Here is a 15,783-nt window from a genome sequence, read left to right as displayed (position 1 = left end):
TCAGATGCGATGCGATTTTAGCCAAAATTTCTATAGGAATCAATGTTAAATGGTCCCAAATGATCCCTGAGACCATTAGGGTCAATGTGAAATGCCCCCCAGGCCCCCCCATTGTGTGTATAGTGTGGCGAGCACAGCGAGCCACCGCGCCCAAAGCGTGGCGAGCCCCGCAAGGGGACGCGCATTACTTCACAGGTATTACGCGTCCGCTCGCCACGCTTCGGGCTCGGTGGCTCGCCACACTATATAAAATCTACTCCACGCCGACCTGGATAGTGGGGGTATGAAAAGGTCGGAAGATGCGTACCGCCGCTCCTCGCGGGCTCGCCGCGCTTCGAGATGGCGTTGATGGTGGGGTGGCGTTAACAATGAGGGGGCATACAAACAATGGGGGGCCTGGGGGCCATTTGGGACCATTTAACAGTGATTCCTATGGAAAAATCACATCGCATGCAATTTTGGCTAAAATCGCATGCAATCAAAAAATCGGGCGCCCAGATATTACACAAGTACCAAAAATTTCACGGTCGTAAAACACGTGGATCGGCGAATCAGTTTTGGACAATCTTCTGCCGATGCAGTTTTGACATTTTACAAAAGGGAAACTGCATCAGTGCTAAAACAGGCTGAACACGGACGCAATTGAATAGGGAAAACTGTTTTTGGACTAATTGAATACCCCCAAAAAATCTTCACAGCAACACCTACCACTGAAACTTATACACATGGCAAACACATTTGTTTGATACAGTCTATTGTTTATTGTATGTTATGGAAGGTACACTTGGATTTCAAAAACTTAAAACATATAAAAGTGGTTAAAGGGGGGAAAAAACAAAAAAACAAAATGTATCAACATCAGAGATGTGTAAGCACGTCTTTCCATAGAATATAGCAGGGTACAATGGTAATATTAATGCCAACAGAGCATCATTGAAATTAGTCTAAAAAAAGTTATACTATGCTTTTTACAAACATTTGCTGCAGCTTAAAATACAGGGGAGGGTTCTGTATTATAAATGCTCAATGTGCAATATATGGGAGAACCTATTTTCTTTTGTTTTGTTCCGCTTCAATATAGTGAATGAATTTGAAAAAAATAAAAAATAAAAGGTGCAATTACTTCACAGAAATCACAGAATCACCTATCCAAACCATTATCGATAAGAACATAAAAAGGTACAGATTATAACTCTCCCTATATGAAATAATTTACACACAGATGTAGATCACCTATACCACCATCTAAAATAATCACTAAATACATTTCTTTGAAATAAACAAGCAATAATATTTTGCATGATCAGATATAAAAAAACAGCCAAAAAGTAGTGTTCGTGCTTCCCTCCCCCCCCTCTAGTTCCCGATTCTTTGCATGTAACGGTCCAGAAATCAAATCTTTTTACAGTTTTATATTTATTTTTCTAGAATTTTTTTTTATTATTATTATTTCAGTGAAGTGCAACCAACCAAGCCTATCTGGTAGTACAACTGCATAAAGAAACCACTGGTCAAAAATACAATGGAATGGGAGGGAAGAGTTTTAAGTCACAAAACCGTTTTGTATTTCTCGTCCAAACCATTAAAAGTACTCCATAGTTTTTAATGCGAAAACCGAGCAGGCAGAAACTCGTTCTAGGTTTTCATCGAGAAAATATTTATGCAGAGGAGGTGACGCTTTGTTTGTAAACTGCATGGTAAGCGTTTCTCAGTAAGACGTATGGGAAACAGGACTCCAGCAAGTCCATGGTTAGGAATGGCGACTCTTGCACAATCTGTTAAAAAAAAAAAAAAAAACAGGTTAAAGAGTCATGTATTCACCAATTATATTTATTCTAGATTTACTACAATTTCATCAAACCATGTAATTGATTAGGTAGGAAAAAGTAACCAAAAAAAAAAACTAAAAATAAAAAACTTTTACTGACTTGTCGACAAACAATTTTGACCCAAAGTCCGGATTTCACGTTTATGTGGGTTAAGTGCACACACAAACAATAATAATTAAAAATAAAACCGCCACACACTTTCATTCAGAAACAGGCCTGATACTTGTTTTACACCAGGCCAAATGAATACAGATTTTAACTACAATATTCGAGGCATGAGTGACAGTTTTACGCCACCTGCTATTTCCAAAATCCACTCAGTGTTTTTGTTTGTGATTCATCAGAGCTGAACATGTACAATTTATGTAAAATGAAAGATCTAGGTCGGATGACAAGCCCACATAAGGGCTGGTTTGTTGTTTCTTAACCCTTTCAGTGCCAACATCTGTGAGAGATGTGCAAAATATCCGCTAAAAATGCCGGCATCTCTCACATTTGTTACATAAACTCCAAAAAAATATATATTGTGTAAAAAAAAAAAAAAAAAATTATATTTCCCATATATGAGAAAAAGTTTACAGGTCAACATGATAAATAATATTTGTCTGCCAATTTTCACACCTATTTTGACAAATTCATGGGGCAGTAATCAATGCGGCCGGTGAGGGAGTTAAATGGCGGAGATTGATGAAAACAAGTGACCCTTGCCGTTAAACCCCCGCGCCGGTGGTTTAACCGTTTGGGGGAACCCTCACTGTCCGATGACGGCGAGGATTCCCCCAAACAGCAAGGCTCGCTGCATTTAGCTGCAAGCCTTGCTGTTTTGGCGGCTGCACGCGACATTTCCACGTTGCTTTAAAAACCCAGCTAGGTGGAAACGGCGTGTGCAGGGGGTCAATTGAATACTGACCATGCAAGTTGGGACAGCAAGCAGTCAGCATTGCTCGCTGTCGCAGCTTGCAAAAATCATTGACTATACCCCAAAGATACACAAGTAAATAAGAATCATGCTCTGAAACAAGGAAACCTGTTTAAACAGTCCAGATAAATCGTTGTTTTCTGGGACGAGATACCATATTGCTTAGTCATTCCCTTACCATATCTAGCAGCAAATAAACAGATTCTCTGTTCCTTGTAGTTGTTTTATCGGTCTCTTGGCCAATTTTTAGCAGACTGGAAGATGCAAGCTGAAAGAACAAGTATGTGGAATTATGTCATCAAAATCCTGTATACAGACACATGTAGCTACATCTATATATAAAAAGTTACATTGATATACATAAACCCTCATAGCCATTCAATAATATACTGCGTCTAGGCACTAGGAAAGAATTTAGGATTTTCATTACAGATATGGTGCCAAACGTTTACAAAAGATCAGAAAGCTATGAAATCGATATAAATCAATTTTATACATATCAGACAGCGGCTATAGCAACAACATAAATCACTGAAGAAAATAATAAAAATCAATAACACGGTCTGTAAAAAAATAAAAAATTTTTTATAAACAACGTCTACTAGACAAGATACACATACCGCCAAGAATTCTTTAAGACGATCCTCAATGCTCCCTTTGTGAATAGTAAACAAGGCTGCGGCAATCTGGTTGATGGCCTTTGCCAGGCAATGGATATTATTGCAATGACCTAAGAGAGAATAGGAATCAGTAAGCTTGTGTACAGCTGCTTGGTGTTTCAGCACAGCCTGCCGGATTACAGAGTACTGTGTGTGTGTGTGTGTGTGTATGTGTGTGGGTGGGCAGGAGGACTAAGGTAGGGGAGAGCATGAGCAATACCTTCTATGGCTGGACTGTACTGTGACATCACGTTGCTGGCCAAAGTCGGCAAAGAAACCGCCACAAAGACCATGAGGAGACAGGCGATTTTATATTCCTCCTCTGGACTGATCGTTTCTGGAAGAAATCATAGGCAAAATAATAAGTGATCAGCGGGTTTTCCCAATACATTGCCATATCTACCACAAATGCAAACACCTATATAAATACTAGAAGAATAAAGTCTAATAAATGAAGTACGCTATACACAAGGGCTTATTTGAATGCACGATGGGGTGAAAACTCGCGCCACAATGCAGCCAAGCCTCAGGCCTAATAGATTGAGAAGCCGTCTTAGCTAATTCAACCACGAACAAGTCTTCGTTGAGTACAGGGTCCACCTTAGCATGGTACCAACCGTAAAATGCAGATCGATGGGTTTACCTGGCCCGCTGAGAGGAAAATACCCCTCTGTGGTAATGGATTGAATTAGCAGGCACGGGTAATTAGCCGAGGGGTAATTCTCACAGCTAATTAAAATTCCCAGCAATATCTATTTTTTTTTTTTTTCAAGATACTCATTATTTTCTCAAACCCCACACAAATAGAACATACCGGATTTTTGAGACGACAATGCCACAACTAATGCCGGATCGATTTCGCACGGTAGCCCAGCTGCAGATGACAGCTCGTAGACGTTCATTGCAACCTTACGAATAAAAATAAAAAAATATTACAGACCATCAATTGGAAAGCTAGTCCATATGAAATGACAGCTGTTATTATCGCTACCATCCAAGTTTTGCACATTTATTGTTCTGATGTACACACGGCAATAAACCGCTGGTGGATCTCATTTGTATAATGTTTGCTGGATGGATGCGTCCCCAGCTTTCAGCAGAAAATCCAGTCACTTTACCATAATCGGACATATTGCCTGTGGTCATTTTTAATGGATTTCAGGCAACAGAAGAAAAGATCTACATTTCCCAGCAGCCATTGCGTCTTCCCAGCAGCACCCTCGCCAGTGCAAAGATAAAAAGGGAAGACCCCCAAACCTTCACTCACAATTGAATTCCCCCAAATGTCAAAGGTGCCATACACAAATCATGTGCGATCTGGTCACTTTTCATGCGATTGCAGTGATAATTTGTATAAAAAGCATCCAAATCGCATGTGATTGACATCAGGTCCTCTGCATCGCATCAGAGCCTGAGGACTGCACAGCCTGCAGGTAAAATGTGCTGCATCGCCACTCAAGCTTGGCTAGGATTGCACACGACACATTGTATGCAAAATGCCTGCATGCTGTGTATCATATGTGGACCTGCCCCCTGGGCAGCTCAAGGAGGGATGCGTACGACTTCTCCCCTCGGAGAAGCCACACAAGTGTACGGGCAACTTATCGTTACGTCTTTGTGGGCAAATCACAGAATCTGCCTGGACAATACAGACTTGTGTGTCTAGACTCAAGTATCGACCGACACAAATTCAATACCGATAGGACGATAATCACATGGGCGGGCAAAAGGGAGTGGCCAATACTTCTGGTGTAACGGGTAAATACTTCAGCCAAATTTATGCCAGCAGTGGGGTGCAAATGTATTAGGCCACCAAGGGATACGGCCAAATGTAAGAAACAAATAAAATAATGTGTTAGAAAAAAAATTGTACAAACGTCAGTCAGCTGGATGAAAGTTTACAGCAAAGAGAAAGTCGCTTCCACATGTAAAGTATCAGAGGAAACCTTGTGCGCGATTTACCTTCATGTCCGTCTCCCTTGGAATGTGGTCCTTGAAATCCTCAACAGAACTTACAAGGAAAGGAATGTGGTAAGATAAGACCTGATAACAAGAACAGAAAGGTGCTACAGTTAGTAATACTGCTGCTAAAAGGCCAGACACAATCAGCCAGGTAAATATATATATTAAACTGAAAGCAATAGTACACAAGAGATATAGGGGTACATTTCCTAAAGCTTGGGATGTTTCCATTAACAACCAGATTCTGGCTATCATTTTCTAGGTTGAAATAGAGAAATAACAGTTAGCATCTGATTGGTGTTAAAATTGACCAGCAAACATGTATTCACCATAATGACCTGCACTGTTTATTTATTTGGTTTTTTTTTTTACACTTTTTTTTTATTTGAATTTATATAACAAATGTGAGCGACGCTGCCATTTTTAGCAGATATTTCCCACATCGCTCACACAGATGTTGGCATGCAAAGGGTTAAACAACGAATATCACACTAGAAGGGAAATGTAGTAATAGTTCGGGTCAGTGATTTTCAATCTTTTCTAACTCGCGGCACACCAAAACAAGATTTTAAAACTGCCAAGGCACACCACCAGATCCCCACAGGGAAAAAACCCATAAGAAAAAAAAAAAATCCATTGACCCCCATATGAAAAAACAATTTCACTGGTGCCCACAGTTAACAAAACATTGGCCCTCACACGCAAAGCAGAGACCAGTAGAAAATCAGTTGACCTGGTGGTGGCTGTAAACTGGTGTGGACATCTCCAGCTCTGGCAGCACACTCAAGGCACACTACTTGGGTTATGGCGTTATCAGTTTTGCTTTTTTAAATTATTACCGCTTTAAAATTTTGGCCGGACTCGAGTCTATACATAAATCTCTGGGCTGTTCTCTTTACCCCTCTGTGTCACAGTATAACCCTTTACGTCAGTGGTCAGGGAACTCGGTCCTCATTACCCCACGCAGTGCATCTCCTCACAGAATCACAAGTGAAATAATTACCTCCACCTGCGGACCTTATAAAATGTGTCTGAGTAATTAGTACACCTGTGCACCTGCTGGATTACCAGCAAAACATGCACTGTGTGGGGTAATGAGGACCGAGTTCCCTGACCACTGCTTTACGTTATACATTTCTGTATGAGCCAGCAATTAAAATACAATCCAATTTTGCTTAATGTTAACATTTTGTCATTAGTATTATACTTGCTTATGAAGAACACTTTGCATCAAAAAAGGAGGAATCGTTTAAAACTGAACAATAGGTCCTACAGCGGACTCACAAGGTTAATCTAGGTCCAGGACGATAAAAGGCTTGTCTAATATCTGCAAATGCATAATTGCCAAGAAAGAACATAACATTCCTTGTAGTTTGAAAAGGGAGAGTTCAAACAGCCGAACAATGGCATCCAAGCATGGAGAATTATTAGAAGTATTCCTTTTCACACTTAACACAGTGAAATATTTAAGAGGATGAGTCGAATTTGAACAGCTGGGGCATCGAAATGATCCTGTCTGCTTTAGATATATGTGAGAAAACCACCACTTGTCAAGTCCATAATTATACACCTGACCATATCGAAAAGCAATGATTTCACTCAGATGTTGGGATTTACATCAAGGGTGCTGTCTCTCTGTGACATCTGGAGATAAGAGAAGATGAATAAAAGATGTTCTATGACAATCGGTGCTGTGTGCGATTTCATGGAGCAGTGGGTTCCCTGTGCGGTGATGCTGCGCTAATGTAGAATAACAGCTGTTTTTAAACAATCCCGAAGTCGGAAAAAAAAGCAGCAGTGCAAAGGTGGATCAGCCCTCCAGAGAGACAGGACTTTCTCGCTGCCAAACAGGGTGTGGATAAGGGCTCCTGGAGTCCTACAGTTGCCCCTAGCAACCAACCTGCTACTAACCATCATCTTATAAATGCCTTTTCGCTTTCTCTCATTTGAGTGTTTTACCTTCTCCTAAGGACTTATTAAAGTCAAAACTAAAGTGCTTTACCCTATGGGATGCAGGAAGGCAGGAGGCAGCCCTCTAAAAAGTTTAAGCTTGCAATTGTTCTTGCGCCTTAAACAGCACCTTCTTCCCTAGGGTATCCAGTGTCCCCCAGATCAGATGCTAACATTATACAGACCCAAAAGGGGGGGGTACTCAAACCCGGGTTCCGACTGTCGGAAAGTTCCAACAGTTGGAGTCCTGGCCTGTTTTCAGTCCGCTCGGCAGGCGTAATTCAGTGTTACGCCTACCGGGCAGCGAAAAGGGGGCGTGTGTGAAAAAGACAGTGGATTGTCAAGATCTGCCCGTGAACTCGAAAATACATGCCCGTTTTCGGCAAAGCGGACGCGTCTGCTTTTAAAGCCGGGTCCGTTCTGTTGAGCTGCCTCTTCTGTTGGAAATGAAAGCATTGAATAGGAGCCCGCCGCTATTTCCCCTGTCAGAAATAGTGGTGGGGATTGATTACCCCCGTATAATCTTCAACAATTTAGCCACCATGTTAAATATAGACACACTAGAAAAATGTATGTAATAAGCTAGTATTAGAGATATTAGATGGATGGGACCACATTTATTGGCTAAGAAAATCACTTACACTACATGTTGCTTGCAAGAATTTATCAAAACTATTTTGCACCTCCATTTCTCTTTTTCCTGCGTGGTACTAGAAGCACGGTAGCAGTTTAAGTCCTCTCATTTTAACAATAAAAATACAGATAGGTCTGCCAGAAGACACACAGTAGCCATTACTGAGAGAAAGACGGAAAGAACAGGTGGAAGAACGAGTTAAAGGGCAACATAACTTACATCTCTTAGTGCTTCCTGTGCAAGTGAGCGGAAGGACAAGATCACACCAATTATAGTCATCCTCTTCAAGACACTGTCCACAGCTGCAGCAAAAGAGAACAATGTACACAAGAAACACATTGAATGTTATTATAGAAACACATAAATATATCCAAAAACATTTGTTCTGCGTGTGGAAATTATTATTATTTTTTTTCAAAAGCCATAACCATATTTTTGAAAAGCAACTGGAACAAGTGACCACTCCTACCCAAAAAAACTGGCCAATTGGGGACAGATGTTAAACAGTAAGTAGTAGCCCCTATAGGCGCTGGCACATGGTGAGATGTGTGCTAGGTGCTATCTGAGCTATTTACTAACAGGTATAGTGATCCATGCAGGCTGCCGACTCGCATTTGGATTTAGCGGCTATATATATATATATATATATATATATATATATATATATATATATATATATATATATATATATATATATATATATATAGCAGCATAGGGCTGTTTACGCCATTGGGAGAATATAGAAGATTAGTAAATCTGCCGTATTTGCGATTCGGGTTTTCCTGAAAATACGACTGATGCCGGTCGTATGAATTCGTACCCGGCATTGGTCGTATTTTAGGACCTCAGCAAATTTCCCCCAATGTGTGCTATGCAATATGGACTTCAGTGCTATGCGATTTGAACTACACAATATTTGGACTAGACTACAATATGTAATTTACATATCACATGCGATTCCCTACACAGGGTTCGACCTGAACTATCTCCGGCCAAACCGACAGATGACAAAGCAAATCCATCAGCACAATGGTTCGGGTTGATAGACCTACAGTGTCTAATCAGTAGGACCAAAAACTTGACATGAAAACTGTATATGCACGACAGTGTCGACATGAGTTTTTAATGATTTTTTTTTTTAAACTGTCTTGTTCTTACTTCAGCATAGCATACGTGTTACACTAAGTGGGGGTCCATGTCGACATGGACACCAAAAGGTATGGAAAAAAAATTATCATGATCATTTCCCCCGGTCGACCTTTCCCATTTTGACCTTTTTACCCTGTTGACCTTTTATATAATCCACACCCTCAACACAATTGGGGCACCAGCTGTGGAGAGTGCACGGATATCTAGACAAAACAAAGAAGACTAGTAAGGAAAGGGGAACAGAACCCAAAATTACCAGGTTTTTTTTTTTTTTTTTGGGGGGGGGGGGGGGGGGGGGTGTAAAGCGGCAATTATATAAAAGGCAAAACCATGCCTTGTAAACGATTGCAACTTTAAAAACCCATCCGAGATCAGCCAGCATCCCGCATCTCCGGCCCTTTCGGACCCCAGTACATTTCCCCGAAGGCGTTGAATCCTCTGTGACATAGACACTTACACGACAGTCTTTTGAAAAGTGCTGCCATTTGTTCTGGTTTGTCAAAGCTTGTCCTCATCTGAGATAAGACCTCAACGTTCTCCACCACAAGTTTCTAGGACGTAAAAATATCAGTTACGGTACACAGGCAAATTGTGTATGAAACAGTCACGGCAAGTAATGGAAACACTTCTACGCTGGCATGTAAAAGCAATAGCAACCAACATAGAGCTTTACGTGTGAATACATACAACTACAGACTGATATACTATAAACACATTGAGAACAGTAAAATAAATAGAAATGCTTCCGCGTCCACAGTTAATTTGATGTTATTTTGCCAAGCATGGGAACCTTACCTTCAGTTCTGCCACTTGGGAGGAAATATGCCACATGAGACTCTCACTGAGAAACTTCATTCCGTACGGTCCCAGCAGCTCAGAAAGGGCTCTCATCTCTGCCGGGGGAAAAGAAAAATCCATTACCACAAAAGCTTATGCACATAGGGCCCTATGCAGACCGGCTCTTAGACTGTGTATATTCGCCGGCCAGCGAGCAGTATCACGCCGCCATGCAAATTTCTACATGTAAATGAGATCGGAGTGACCACTTGTTTTTCACTTTTTATCATTTAGTCCTCCTCCTGCTACACCTGGCTAACATCAAAGCAATAGGTTCTACCAAGCCACCCACCACCCTCTATCCCAAGCATTGCGTAGAACAGGGATGTAGTTACCTATATGGTTCAGTGATTAAGTGCTATATTGTATAGTGCAGTGATGGCCAACCTTGACACTCCAATTGTTGTTGAACTACACATCCCAGCATCAGTTTTACTATTTGGCCATGCGAAAACTGATGCAGGGCATTCTGGGATGTGTAGTTCAACAACAGCTGGAGTATCAAGGTTAACCATTACTGGTATAGTGTGTACTTAGCTTTAGGCACCAAGATTGTGGGGAATCACGGACAAAAAAAAGATATAAAAGCTTTTCCTTCTGTCACCTACACCATTTGATGGCACCTAATCCTGCGGTTTTCTGCCCCGCTGATACTTATTCCAGTGTCCTCTGTGGATGCAGCTATGGGTATGTACCCTGTACTTTCCCTCTATTATATTCCACTGTAACTCACTGTTTTGTTTATTCGCTTATGTACTCTGTAATTGGGCGCTGCGGATCTCTTGTGGCTCCATATAAATAAAGGTGGATGATAATAATTAGATAATAAAAAGGAAAAACCGGTGACCTCACGAATAAGTGGGAAACCCGTACTGGTGCTACCAGAACTAAACGGCAAAGTAACATAAAATAACACTCTCTAATACACACAGAACTGGATGATGTCATGAGAACATTCTGTGCTGAAGATACAGTACACAGATCCCTCCTAGCAGCTACTGCGACACCTCTTATCTCACTTACCAGATATGTCGGAATATTCCTCAGCGTTAAAGGTTAGCTCATTCTCAGTGGGAAGATTTACAAAGGCTTTCATCGCTGGGAAATAAGCTATATGGCCATTGCTAACTTGTCTCAGTAGTGTTTCCAAATACCTGAAAGAAAAGCAGAACACACAAAAAAACTGATTTTTTAAGCCGCTCAACAGGACTTTGACGTTCAGCAAAAGTAAGAAACGGAAACGGATTCATGGATTGCTCTCCGTCTCTTATTGGAGCTCTGTGTGGTCATGCACCATGTGCATTATAATATCTTCAGTAACATTATTAGGAGATACATTGGAGAGAGGGTGAGCGGCTGCTGCTGGCAGGAGGTACAGGACAGGGGTTGGTCAGCTGTGGATATAGAGGATAGAAGAGGAAGAGAAGAAGCAGCGCTGAGGAGAAGGATAGGAGGGCTGGCAGGAGGGTTAATCACCCGCTACAGTTGGAGGTCGGGGACTTAACAGGAGCAGACACAGCAGTACGGAGGCAGACAGCAGTGGAGTGTACAACTCAAAGGAGCAGCCAAGTACATGTGACTTAACAGCCAGAACATAACATTTTGCTTTAGTACTAGGATACAGATTGTGTCTACGCCAGAAGTATACTTCTGTTAAAAGTCATACTTTTGGATTAATTCTATGAAGGAGGGACAAGGAAGAGCACATGTTGGGGAGGAACATTGAGAAGGGGGAGGAGACAGAGGGGCAGAGTACTTGGTGTGACCAGTCATGGGCATAGGACACAAAAGTTTTTTAGGACAAAGGTAGGAGAGGAGAGCAGGACTGAGGATTTGGGAAAGTCTGCATCATTCAGATCAAGTCGGAGTATGGATAGGTGATATTGTACCCATATGGCGTGTCATATTGTGCTTGTACTGTACACTGTAATCTTATCTATAATGGTGCACTGAACAGTGGGGCAGATGTAATAAACCTGATGAAGTGATAAAGCTCCTGACATTTTTCAAACCCAGCCTGTAATTTAACAGTTAGGAGCTGATTGGCTGGTGCTTCCACTTTATCACTTCACCAGGCTTAACACATGTGTGCTTTGGAAGATTGACAGTATAAAAGTTAGAGAAATAGGCATCGCACAAGCTGCTGCAATCAGAACTTACCAATTAGTGTATAGACTGGTGATGGTCGGCTCTCCGTGGCTGTCTAGGTGTTGTGTTTGCTGCAGGAGAACATTGTTGAACACCCTTGTGATGTCAATCTGCACATAGTTTTCTATGGACTGTAGCACAGTCATGTAGGCTCTTACGCTGGTGAGCAGCTCAGAGGGCTTTGCAATCTCCTGTGTGGCCTGATTGTACATGGTCATACCCACAATAGACCTGTGTGGATGAAAGATGTCCATGTATTACTCGTGTCTACAGGAATGCCATAGGAAAATGCAGCTGGGGACTAACACTTGGCTCTAACATTCACTTTAATAGTTCATAGCACATAAACCACATTCTTTATAGAGCTAAGCACCGGTCGGCCAGAAGGCACCAGATCTGGTCCCACCCAGTAGTGCCAGTTACACACCATGTCCCCAGCAGTGGCGGTTACACACCATGTCCCCAGTAGTGCCAGTCGCATATCATGTCCCCAGTAGTGCCAGTCGCATATCATGTCCCCAGTAGTGCCAGTTGCATATCATGTCCCCAGTAGTGCCAGTTACACACCATGCCCCCAGCAGTGGCGGTTACACACCATGTCCCCAGCAGTGCCAGTCGCATATCATGTCCCCAGTAGTGCCAGTCGCATATCATGTCCCCAGTAGTGCCAGTTGCATATCATGTCCCCAGTAGTGCCAGTCGCATATCATGTCCCCAGTAGTGCCAGTCGCATATCATGTCCCCAGTAGTGCCAGTCGCAGATCATGTCCCCAGTAGTGCCAGTTGCATATCATGTCCCCAGTAGTGCCAGTTGCATATCATGTCCCCAGTAGTGCCAGTTGCATATCATGTCCCCAGTAGTGCCAGTTGCATATGATGTCCCCAGTAGTGCCAGTCGCACATCATGTCCCCAGTAGTGCTTTTAGCAAAAAAAAAAGCGCATTACGGAAACTATTGTTTGCAGAATAATTTGGATAACAGATATCCGGATACGGGACACTCAATCTGTACTATGAAAATCATGCACACAAGCAGATAAAGATTGTATCATCTTTGTTTTAGAAATATAAAAAAAAAAATAATAAAAGATTCTCTTGCCTACAAATGTATTCACTAGTCAAGTAGTACATTCCATTTAAAAGCTCCATCAGCTCCCAATCCCATATAACAGATGTGAGATAAATCCATAAATCCCACACACAATTTTACATCGTAAACCTATTGGCAATGCTGCAGGGGAAAGATGGGTCTTTCTTCTTTTTAGGAACTCCATAAAAAAGCACAAGCCCTGTTCCGGGCGCTCAACACTTACTTGGTAAAGCGAATTTCCAAGTGTGAGGTCAGATATTCTCTAGGGGTGAACGTATGTTCCCATACCACCATATTCGGTGCGTAATTAATAGAGAAGCAGAGTTCTGAAAGTGCCGTATGCAGTTTATCCAAGCTGTGGGGAGAAGAGAGAAAGTTTCCAACAATTGATTAAACCAATTATCTATTTTGTCCACAACAAAAAAACTAATCTACGATCATGTTTCTTTTTTGTTATTTTTCTAAATATTAATGCAATCATTTATTTTTATTTTATGTATTAACATGTAGAGACATTCGCTCCTAAATCCGTATTGAAATAGTGCGTTTCATTTACTATAAAAGAAAATTATAAAATAAAAAAAATGGTGCCAAATTCTATTTATATAAATAGACAAAATGTTACCATCACTAAATTAAACAAGGAAAATTAAGTATATAAAATTGGGTAATGTCCAATCAAATTGACCATCTATTATAACGAAGAGCCCTCCCCCAGCGCTTTAAAGCTCTAAAATATTCAAGTGGATAATCCAATAAGATGAACCGACCAATTATAAACATGGTGTCCCTACGGTTTAAGTAAAAAGCCCAGTCAATCACTGCGTCCACCGTCCACTCATTAAGGGAGTGTTTGAAGCTTGACTGCGGTGTTACCACATCCAGATAGCATTAGCAGGACAGCAGCTTTTTGGAGCCGATGTGCCGGCAAATTAACGCCCCATACACGCTAGACTGATTCAGACACGTTCGTTAGGGTCCGAATTTGGCCCCGTCCCCATGTTTAGGGTGTGCACATGCACGACTACGCACATGCGCAAACCCCGGGAGCGAGTCTCACACTTGCCGGGCTGCTCGCTCCAGAAGGGGCGGAATGGGGATGGGCCAGGATGCGGCAGTAGGGGGAACACTCATCGTTTAATGGGAGTCCCCATAAAAACGCTGGGTGCTCCCCTGCGAACGCAGGCATGTCTGCTTGGGGCGTCAGCGCCCTCCCCGAATTTGGAGATCAATGTCTAAATCAGTCAGTCCAGGCGGATATTTCATTACTAACAGTAGACAAATCATTCGATGGTGAGCGACCATCGAATTATATGATATTTCAGCCATGCGCCCGCATGCGAGGGGATGTGTTAATGTACAATCCCCTCGCATACTAGCAAGGGGGTTCGCATGGAGGGTGGGGTTTGGCGGGCTTATATAGTGTTCAGATCGTGTAGTGTATATGCTCAATATTGTTAACAATGTGTGCTCCCGCGCATCGATAAGTACCCGCCCTCCCCGTGGGATGGTGTCCACCTATTGATGGTCAACCTTTTTATTGTTGACCTGCCGACCGTAACCCCACCCCGCTGCATGCGCAATGTTGACTGGATCATAAACAATGCATGCTAGCGGAAGCGTCGATAATATCGGTAACATTATTGTTCAAGGAGGATATCGGCTGGTGTGTTTGGGCTTACAAACACTACTACTACGCTGAATTGCTCCGATACACTGGGGTCTACTTCCACAACTTGTGTCAAGGTCAAAACCTAAAACCTCTACAACAAGGCCACCACAAACCATATATCACTGGATGCGGTAGGCCTTCAATGATTAACTTCAACCCACTGACAATAAATGACGTCGCCTGAAGGGAAATTCTTCTTCTGAACGGAACAAATCATTTTACAACTGAAGCGAAGACGAACTAGTATACACACTGACACAAAGACGAACTAGTATACACACTGACACAAAGACGAACTAGTATACACACTGACACAAAGACGAACTAGTATACACACTGACACAAAGACGAACTAGTATACACACTGACACAAAGACGAACTAGTACACACTGACACAAAGACGAACTAGTATACACACTGACACAAAGACGAACTAGTATACACACTGACACAAAGACGAACTAGTATACACACTGACACAAAGACGAACTAGTATACACACTGGCACAAAGACGAACTAGTATACACACTGACACAAAGACGAACTAGTATACACACTGACACAAAGACGAACTAGTATACACACTGACACAAAGACGAACTAGTATACACACTGACACAAAGACGAACTAGTATACACACTGACACAAAGAAGAAGGACGCGAATCTCACTTTGTTACTAGGAGTCTGTTCTTTCTCATGCTTTCCACGCCGGGTTTTTCCCTCTCAGGTTCTCCTTTCTTTCCGGTCTGCTTTTTCGACTTCTTATTCACTGCTTGACTGATGGTTTTGGCACAGTGTTTTGGCAGCAGCTACAGTGGAATAATAAAGAGATGCATCATTGGAAGTGCGGCAGGTCGTATATATTGTAATTGTTCAGGTGGGCATTCTACCTCACTGCTGTGCCAAAGAGAACCGGCTTGCCAAGCAATAA

General features: G+C 42.1%; 1 protein-coding gene across 4 annotated transcripts in view; it reads right to left on the bottom strand.

Annotated features, from left to right (window-relative positions):
• Positions 1 to 737: 737 nt before the first annotated feature.
• NCKAP1 (NCK associated protein 1) overlaps positions 738 to 15,783 on the bottom strand; it is a 96,529-nt gene continuing 81,483 nt past the window's right edge. For all 4 annotated transcript variants that reach the window (XM_083154679.1, XM_083154680.1, XM_083154681.1 and 1 more), the window contains 13 exons: positions 15,522 to 15,661; positions 13,400 to 13,531; positions 12,100 to 12,318; positions 10,963 to 11,093; positions 9,898 to 9,995; positions 9,560 to 9,653; positions 8,173 to 8,255; positions 5,370 to 5,450; positions 4,222 to 4,315; positions 3,628 to 3,744; positions 3,369 to 3,478; positions 2,927 to 3,016; positions 738 to 1,775 (listed from right to left, as the gene is read on the bottom strand). In XM_083154679.1, coding sequence (XP_083010805.1) covers positions 1,659 to 1,775; positions 2,927 to 3,016; positions 3,369 to 3,478; positions 3,628 to 3,744; positions 4,222 to 4,315; positions 5,370 to 5,450; positions 8,173 to 8,255; positions 9,560 to 9,653; positions 9,898 to 9,995; positions 10,963 to 11,093; positions 12,100 to 12,318; positions 13,400 to 13,531; positions 15,522 to 15,661 — 1,506 coding nt within the window. In that variant the 3' untranslated portion in view covers positions 738 to 1,658. The remainder of the gene's footprint in view (positions 1,776 to 2,926; positions 3,017 to 3,368; positions 3,479 to 3,627; positions 3,745 to 4,221; positions 4,316 to 5,369; positions 5,451 to 8,172; positions 8,256 to 9,559; positions 9,654 to 9,897; positions 9,996 to 10,962; positions 11,094 to 12,099; positions 12,319 to 13,399; positions 13,532 to 15,521; positions 15,662 to 15,783) is intronic.

The sequence above is a fragment of the Crinia signifera genome, chromosome 7 (assembly GCF_055691185.1).
Source record: "Crinia signifera chromosome 7, ASM5569118v1, whole genome shotgun sequence".
NCBI lineage: Eukaryota > Metazoa > Chordata > Amphibia > Anura > Myobatrachidae > Crinia > Crinia signifera.
The sequence above is the reverse complement of the archived record's forward strand: the minus strand, read 5'-3'. Positions and strand labels throughout refer to the sequence as shown.